Here is a 9778-nt window from a genome sequence, read left to right as displayed (position 1 = left end):
GCAATATGATGAAAAGTTATATAAAATAAAAAATAAAAGTTTTTCTATTTGATCATCATTGTCTAACTTCTAAGTTATATTGCCTCATATTTCCTGCAAAGCCAATTAAAAAGTGTGGAAATATGGAAATATACACCATCTTTGGACCCAGTGTATCATTTCATTGAGGGTCTTCTTCCAATAGGAAATTTTCTGGAAGCTAATTCATAGATCTTTCTTGTTATTATTATTAATGTTTTCAAGGTAGAATCAAATCTATAAATTTCAGACTCTCAAGGACTTTAAATCACAGTGTTTCATTTTTCAGAGGAATTAAACTCCTACAGAGATGAAGAGTTTGGCCCCAGCACATATAAAATTTATTAGGATTTTAGGGACAATTGCACTGGTAATGATAGGTTCTCTATTTCATAAAATGGGTGAAAGGTCTCATTTTTAATATATTGTGGTTGAATCTAGTCCTTTTCTCTTGACTGATTCTTAAACAATTGTCTCAAGTCCAGTAAGAATCTTGCACTGCCGCACCTATGTTCATCCAAAGACTTCACCAAAAGAGTAAAAAGACTACTTACAGGCTGGGAAAAAGTTTTTAGCGATGACATTTCTGATCAGCTCTTGATCTCTAAAATCTACATAATACTGCAAAAACTCAACTGCAAAAAGACAAATAACCCAATTAAAAAATGGGCAAAAGATATGAATAGACACTTCACTAAAGAAGATATTCAGGTAGCTAACAGATATATGAGGAAATGTTCACGATCATTAGCCATTAGAGAAATGCAGATCAAAGCTACAATGAGATTTCATCTCACTCCAACAAGGCTGGCATTAATCCAAAAAACACAAAATAATAAATGTTGGAGAGGCTGTGGAGAGATTGGAACACTTATACATTGTTGGTGAGAATGTAAAATGGTACAACCACTTTGGAAATCTATTTGGCACTTCTTTAAAAAGCTAGGAAATAGAACTACCATATGATCTAGCAATCCCACTCCTTGGAATATATCCTAGAGAGATAGGAGCCTTTACATGAACAGATATATGCACACCCATGTTTATTGCAGCACTGTTTACAAAAGCAGAAACATGGAAGCAACCAAGGTGCCCATCAACCAAGGATGAATGGATAAATAAATTATGGTATATTCACACAATGGAATACAATGCAACGATAAAGAACAGTGAGGAATCTGTGAAACATTTCATAACATGGAGGAAACTGGAAGGCATTATGCTGAGTGAAATTAGTCAGTTGCAAAAGGACAAATATTGTATAAGACCACTATTATAAGAACTCGAGAAATAGTTTAAACTGAGAAGAAAACATTCTTTTGTGGTTACAAGAGAGGGAGGGAGGGAGGGTGGGAGAGGGGCATTCACTAATTAGATAGTAGATAAGAACTACTTTAGGTGAAGGGAAAGACAGCACGCAATACAGGGGAGGTCAGCACCATTGGACTAAACCAAAAGCAAGGAAGTTTCCTGAAAAAACTGAATGCTTTGAAGGCCAGTGTAGCAGGGGCAGAGGTCTGGGGACCATGGTTTCAGGGGACATCTAAGTCAATTGGCGTAATAAAATCTATTAAGAAAACTTTCTGCATTCCACTTTGAAGAGTGGTGTCTGGGCTCTTAAAGGCTAGCAAGCAGTCATCTAAGATGCATCAATTGGTCTCAATCCACCTGGATCAAAGCAGAATGAAGAACTCCAAGGACACAAGGCAATTACGAGCCTAAGAGACAGAAAGGGCCACATGAACCAGAGACTACATCATCCTGAGACCAGAAGGACTAGATGGTGCCTGGCTACAACTGATGACTGCCTTGACAGGGAACACAACAGAGAACCCCTGAGGGAGCAGGAGAGCAGTGGGATGCAGACCCCAAATTCTCATAAGACCAGACTTAATGGTCTGACTGAGACTAGAAGGGCCCCAGTGGTCATGGCTCCCAGACCTTCTGTTGGCCCAGGACAGGAACCATTCCCGAAGCCAACTCTTCAGATGTGGGTTGGACTGGACAATGGGTTGGAGAGAGATGCTGGTGAGGGGTGAGTTTCTTGGATCAGGTGGACACTTGAGACTATGTTAGCATCTCCTGCCTGGAGGGGAGTTGAGAAGGTGGAGGGGGTTAGAAGCTGATGAAATGGACACAAAAAGAGAGAGTGGAGGGAGAGAGCGGGCTGTCTCACTAAGGGGAGAGTAATTGGGAGTGTGTAGCAAGGTGTATATGGGTTTTTGTGTGAAAGGCTGACTTGATTTGTAAACTTTCACTTAAAGCACACACACAAAAAAGAAATCACTTCCCTAACCTTCATTCAATAGAAATTTACTGAGCAAATGTCTTGAAGAAAAACTAAATAAAGCTCAAAAGTTTAAGTGACCTATCACATTTCAGCTCTTTGGCAGCCACTATTTTAAAGGAGCAATAGAAAAAGCCCTATACATGATTATTAAATTATATCTAACAATTCTTACATAGAAGGCAATGTGTTAAACATTGTACTTGAAATTAGAAGATGTGGATTCAAATGCAAGGTTTTTGTCTTATTATCTATATAATCTTGTCTAAGTTATTTAAACATTCTGTGCCTCTTTATTTTTTCTATGTACAAACTAGAGGTAATAATACTATGCTCTTTATTTTTTTTTTCTTGGGCCGTTGAAATGATTAAATTAAATAGTGTAGAATGAAGTCCTCATCAGTCTAAAAAAAAAAAGAATCTTGCGCTGCCACCTACAGACATAAAGGTGGAACTGAAGGAACTTAATTTTAGACTTTGCAAATAAAATCACAGTATATTCTATTGAGTAGGGTGGTGTGTGTGTGTGTGTGTGTGTGTGTGTGTGTGTGTGTGTGTACTTACGATTACAGCTCCTCCTACTGGAAGAAGAAAGAATACTTGCTAGCTATTAAGTGACCTGGTTGCTACAATTACAATGAACCACCCTTATGTTTTTTCTTTTTTTATGTTATGTCCTCAGGTGAGTCACTTTCTCAAAATAAGGAGGATGTTAGCAACACAATTGATAATGGTCATTTATGTACAGATATTTTATGATTTCAAAATTTCTCAAGATGTTCTTTTTCTATTGTGATAAAATACACATAAGATAAACTTCACCATTTTAACTTTTTAAAATGTACAATTCAGTGACGTTTAGTATATTCACAATGTTGTGCAACCATCACCACATTCTAGGTCCAGAAATTTTTTTGTCACATCAAAAGGAAACAGTGTGTCTATTAAACAGACACTCTCCACTCCCCTCTCCCCAAGCCCATGTCAATCTGTAAATCACTAGTCTGATTTCTGTCTCTATGGATTGCATAGTTCTAAAAATTTCATATAAATGGAATCATACAATAACTGGTCTTTTGTGTTCGGTTTCTTTCATTTAGCATGTTTTTTGAGGTAGCTACTGTAACATGTATTAGTAGTTTATTCCTTTTAATAACTGGAAAATATTCCATATACACATTTTTTATCCATTCATCAGTTGTTTCCACTTTTTTGGGTACTGTGAGGTGATACTATGAACACTCATGTACAAGTTTTTCTTTGAACACCTGGTTTCAAAGCTTTTGGATATGTACCTAGAAATGGAATTGCTGTATACATAGTAATTCTATGCTTAATTTATTAAGGAACTCCCAAATTGTTTTCCATAACAGCTGCATCATTTTACATTGTCACTGGCAATGAATGAAGGTTCCAAATTTCTCCACATCCTCACAACACATCTGATTTTCCATTTATCTATTTGTTATTATTACTGCCATCCTACTTGATGTGAAGTAGTATCTTATTCTAGTTTTGATTTATATTTTCCTAACGACTAATGAGGAGCCCTGGTGGTGCAGTGGTTAAGAGCTCACCTGCCAGCCATCATGTTTGAAGTCTGAATGCGGCATCTCTCCTTGGAAACCCTATGGGGTGGTCCAACTCTGTCCTATAGGGTTGCTATGAGTTGGACTCGACCCAATGACAATGGGTTTGGTTAGTTTTTTTTTTTTTTTTAATGACTAATGATGTTGAACATCTTTTCACGTACTTGTTGGTCATTCGTATATCCTCTTTGATGAAATGCCTATTCAAGTCCTTTGTCCATTTTTTAATCGGGCTTTCTTTTTGGTGAATTATATCAAGGTTTTCTTTTAAAATATAAATTAAAAAAATTTTTACTATTATCTGATGTTTGCAAACTCATGTGTACCTTCTAACTCCTCTGCTTACATTGCACATCAGAATAATTATCTTGGGTAGTGGGACATATTGAGCTTTATAATTCTTTCCAATCCTAGAGTTATATGAGCTTATGGTCAGATGTTAAGGTCATTCAATAAGCTTGATTTTCTAGTTTGTCTTCCTTTAGAATGTTATGCCTTATTCTCCAGAGCCATTTATGAAAGTCTTCCATGGGGGTTGCCTCCCAAGTCTGTGACTTGAAAAGAGGTTTAAGCATGAAGGATAAGGTGAGTGATAAAGCTTAATATTCTTAATTTCTCCCTCCCACAAATACATTGAGAATTGAATGAAGTAATTTTCCAAAATGGCTTGCAAAATGAATCAGAAAACAGTTTCCAGACTACAATTTCACAACTATTTGATCAGTGCCTGTACTTCTAGGAAAAAAAAAATACCATTTATTTTTATCTTAAAACCTTTCTAAAAAAGGTGCAGTATAAATAAAAGGCAAGACTGCAAAGTATGTAAACATATTTTTATTATCTCATATATCAAGATTATTTTTAAAATGACCCACATATTTTGATATATACACATTTATAAAATAATCATTCTTGTATCTTTTAGCTACACTTTGTCCATTCACAGAGGTACATTCAGAATTATAATCTTTCACTGGAATTCTTGAATTTAGGGTTTGATTTTGGTATGGAAGTCAGTTTTCCCAAGGGTCCAATGCAACTGTTTATGTCTTTTTTTTTTTTTTTTAAATAATGGAATATTTTAGAGACATGTATCAGAACAAATGCTCCATAGGAAAATAATTTCAAATTTTAACAGATTTATTATTTACTGAGTTTTATCATCACATGTATGCACTCACTCCCATATCTATTCTTGATCACTTAGTTTGTTGTTACTCTAAAGAGAAAAGCAGCTTTACAGTAACTGTAGCATCCTGGAAATTTCCCCTAAAATTTTCTTTTTGTAGATGTTTTTACAAGGTGCAGAAAACCTTGTGAATCTGTGTATCTCTTGCTAGGGCCCACTGTCTTTGCTTAGTCCCTGGGTGGTGTAAATGGTTAACCAAATTGTTAACACACTAGGCTGCTAATCTAAAGGTATGAGGTTCAAGTCCACCCAGAGACACCTCAGAAGAATGGCCTGGAGATCTATTTCTGAAAAAAATCAGCCATTAAAAACCCTGTGAGCACAGTTCTACTCTGACATATATGGAGTCACCAAGAATTGGAATTGACTCCACAGCAACTGGTTTGGTCTTTGTTTAATATTCTCAGACCTGGAACCTCCAAAATGAACACCTGCTCTCACCTCCATTTATGTGCTTTGGAGATTGCCCTTACTGACTACATTGTTCATGGGTGCCCTTGCTGACCTCCAGAAGTCTGGGGCAGCTCTGCCTGATGAAAACCAAAAAACCAAACCCGTTGTCATCCAGTCGGTTCCAGCTCATGGAGCTCCCATGTTTTCCACTGCGCTCCATAGGGTTTTCAAAGACTGTAGTCTTACAGAAGTAAATCTCCAGAGCTTTCTTCCATGGTACTGCTGAGTGGAATCGAACAGCCAGCCTTTAGGTTAGTAGTCAAGTGCAAACCATTTGTGTCACCCAGGGACCTGCTCTGCCTGAGACCTCTTGTTAAAATCCATTTTCTAGCTAAGACTCATAGTCAAATGTTATTTGTTGCAGATTAGTTAAATAAGGTGGGATACAACCACATGGAAAATATTTACAGCTGTTATAAAGGATGAAGAAGCTGTCCATGAATCTATTTAAAAAGATCTTCAAGAAACATCAAGTAAAAAAGGCAAGGCTAGAACAATGTGTATAGTGTGTTATCATTTATCCAAAAAGAGGAGTATAAATTCATATATCCTTATATTTTCATAGGAAGCTATGAAAGGATTCATAAAAACCAGTAGAAGTTGTCATGAAGGCCTGGGGGACAGGATGGGAAGAAGACTTGCTTTTCACTTTTTAGTGAATTTTAAAAGACTTAAAATTATTAGGGGCAAAATGTTTATCTGCATCAAATAGGTAAGGCATTTTCCCATTACCCATTATATAAACTGGCATGAAAAATTTGCCCTTCTAGAGTCATCTGTAGAAGTGTCCTCTTTATGAAGACTTGCCTTGCATCTCCCACACTCAGGCAGGCCCATTCTCTGCTCTGAGCCACTGCAGTGCCTGGTGCACAGGCCCAGCCCAGCACACTGGTTGTGTTGGCTGCATGTGTCTCCCACTAGACTACCAGCTCCTCAGGTGAGGGATGAGATCTTTCATCACTTTATCTCCAGTGCTTATTTAGTACAGTAGCTGGCACCACAGATGGCAGTCAACAGAACATTGTTGACTGAGTAAAGAATCTTCTTTCCCCAAAGTAGACAACATTCTGACTTTTAATACATGGATTAGTTCTGCCAAATGTTTGACTTTTATATAAATGGACGGATGTGATATATTGTATCTGGCTTATTTTCACTCAGCATGTGGTTTGCAAGGGTCATCCATGTTGTTGTCTACATCTGTATTTTTTTTTTCCTATTTGTATTGCTGTGTGGGAATACAGTTTTGTTTGTTTTTTTTTTTGGCATACACTGTTATATTCTGTTGATGGGTGTAATGACTAATGCTACTTGAACATGATCGTACATGTCTCTTGGTACACATGGGCATATATAGCTGTTGGTACATCAGGAGTAAAAATGCTGGGGCATAGGCTATGCATATGGGCAACTCTGGTAGATCCTGCTCAAATGGAAGTTCTTTGAAGGCATAAATCTTGTCTTTGTACATATAATTCTATCAACTACCACCATACCTGGCACTAAGAAGTCACTCGTCAATGTTGTCTCTCTTTCCATTTCTCTCTCCGTATATGTAGTTATTGGTCAAGCCTTGCTTCCTCTAAATACTAAGAAACCTGTCTATTTTTAGGCAGAAAGGGAACAGTATCCAGTACATTCTGCCCACAGCCTTACTCAGTAGAGCAGATAAATATGCTCATTCCTGATTAGTGTTCTCCAAAACCTATAAATGTCCATTTTTGTGCCTTTGCCACTCCACTTCACTCATTTGTCAGATTTGCCTATCTGCACAGGTGGACTGGAAAATCCTAGCCAAACTTAAACATGAAGGTCCTCTTTCTTGTTGCTGTTCTCTTCTGTTTAGTCCAAACTAACTCAGGTAAACACTTCCTGGTGAGGTTAGAAGACTGTTACCAACCAACAGAGATCAAAAGGGAAGGAGCTGGGAAGGCAGTGTGGAGCTTTTGGGGTGTGTCTATGTGTGGGGTGTGTGTGTGTTTTGGGAGTGTCTGTGTGTGTGTCTGAGTGTGAGGGTGTGTCTGTGTGTTTATGTGTTGTTGGTGGGTACAGGATCACTCTGGGACTTGGTTCTGGACCATTTTAATCTTACTTAAGAATATATATATTTCCAAAGTTAAGTATGGGTTAAAAGGGTCAAAATACAGGAAAAAAGGGACTTTTTTTTTTTAACAAATAGGAACCATTCACCGGCATCTAAGAAGAGTTTTTGAAGGAAATTATAGTCATATTAATGTCAGATCTGGAAGGAAATTAGAAATCTTCTACTGTTTCCCCTCCACTCTACAGACAGGAAACTGAGGTTCAGAGAAAGCTGTGAGAAATTTCACAGCTGTGAAATTAATAATTATGGTACAAATAGCTCTTCACATTTATAATAATATTGCCCCAGTTTTCACAGATAACCTATTTTAAAGATGAGACATGGTCTGTTAAATGAATTATCCAAAGAGAGATAGTTATCAGAAGAAGTAAGACTAGAATCCAGATCTCCAGGCTCCTAGACTGGTTGGTGGCCCCCCTGCCTCACTCTGGTAGAGGTACAACCCACCTCTTCACTTTACTGAATCCCCTTAAGTCTCTACAGGTAAAAATGAGAGGGGGTCATAGAATAGGCCTCTTCTGGAGCTGGAATATTGTGCAAGGTGGGTTTTTTTTTTTTTAATCATGTAAGACCAATATTGCATTTTGTTTTCCAGTCATCATAGGTGGCATTTGAAGACCCATTGTAAAAGCTTCCTTTGAATTCTTCTATTCCCAAATAGAAAACACTTTCCTTATGAGAGCTTTAAGTGGTTGTACTTGACTTACAAGCCATGTACCATTGCGAGGGAGGATGGCTTTATTTTCTCCTTTTCATTGTAGGTTATAAAACTAAAAATTGTGCTATAAGCTCAAAGTCAGAATTATTTCTCTAAATTTTTTAGAGATCAAGATTTTCCCCTTCGTCATTCCATTCTGTCCTCCCAAATTTCTTTTGCTTTTCTCCAGTTGCATTAACTCACAGTAATCACCAGGAAGCTTGAGAACCCTGATGTAATAGCTATGGTCTACTATAGGCCAGGTGAAGTTTCTTATACAATAAGCTGTATGATCCTCCCAGGAACATTTTGAGGGGTAGATTATTGTCCCTTTTTTACAACTAATGAACTGACCTCCATTAAATTGGGACTTGTCCAAAGATACTTAGCTAATAAGTGTCTTTGGGGCTGGGCTGGTGGCTGGAGACATCCTTTATTGTCTGAATTAGGTGAATTAAATATCAACTGCATTCTATTGTATTCATAGGGGATATTCCACCTGGAATTAGAAATACTATCTGCCTTTTGCAACATGGGACCTGCAGACTTTTTTTCTGTCATTATGGTGAAAAAAAGGGTGACATCTGCTCTGAACCCTGGAATAGGTGCTGCACAACAGAGGATGACAAGAAAAGAGAAAGCAGAGATGAATGACCAGTGTGTTGGGATATAAAATGTGAGCTTCTGGAAGGCTGGGATCTTGAAGTACCCCCAAAGGCTCAGAAGACTGTGTGGTATATAGTCATTGCTCAACAAATATTTGTCAAATGAATCCAGGACCAAAGGTGAAAGTCTTATTAAAAAAAAACAACTAAAAACTTGTCTATTTGCTTTTCTCTGTTTTTCTTTCTTTTTTTTTTTTTAAGAGTCTCAGAATTTTGTAATATTTCACCTCCTTGTTCTGGAACTCTGATCATGCTCAATTTTTGCTTTTGACTGTATCTCACATCCTTCTCAGTGTTTCATCTTTTTTTTTTCATTCTTTTCTCTGGTTTTTCCTCAAAGTGGTATCCAAAAATTTGTCCTCAATTGCTCTGATTCTGTCTTCCTTTGCTTCAAACTTGCTCCTCAAGCCTTTTATGACACTGTTCATTTCTGAAATCTTGTTTATCTTTTGCATTTCCTGTTGCTGTTTTTGTATGATTTCTAGTTTTTTATTTATTTTGACATTTTGTTCCTGCATTGTTTTCCTGAATTATGCCATTTTTTTCTCTGTCTTTTCCATGATTTTGTCTATTTTTTCCATCATCTCTTGGATAGCCCTGAATATTTGAGATTTGAATTCTCTATCAGGTAGCTTCAGTGCTTTTTATTCTACTGTAAGGTCATCTGGTGTTTTATTTTGGATGCCTACTGGAACCATCCTGTATTGTTTTTAAATATGTTTTGAAATTATCTGCTGTATTTGGAACATTCAGTGATTATTTTCTTTGTTTATTGA

At 37.1% G+C, this 9778-nt stretch overlaps 1 protein-coding gene across 1 annotated transcript; it reads left to right on the top strand.

Moving 5' to 3' along the window:
• The first annotated feature begins 7342 nt into the window (after positions 1-7342).
• Positions 7343-9317, top strand: SPAG11B (sperm associated antigen 11B). Its single transcript, XM_003412340.3, has 2 exons — positions 7343-7397; positions 8825-9317. The coding sequence occupies exons 1-2, from the start codon at positions 7343-7345 to the stop codon at positions 8989-8991; spliced, it is 222 nt and encodes a 73-aa protein (XP_003412388.1). The 3' UTR covers positions 8992-9317.
• Positions 9318-9778: the final 461 nt, after the last annotated feature.

The sequence above is a fragment of the Loxodonta africana genome, chromosome 19, assembly GCF_030014295.1.
Source record: "Loxodonta africana isolate mLoxAfr1 chromosome 19, mLoxAfr1.hap2, whole genome shotgun sequence".
Taxonomy (NCBI): domain Eukaryota; kingdom Metazoa; phylum Chordata; class Mammalia; order Proboscidea; family Elephantidae; genus Loxodonta; species Loxodonta africana.
This window is presented reverse-complemented; position numbering and strand designations above follow the sequence as displayed.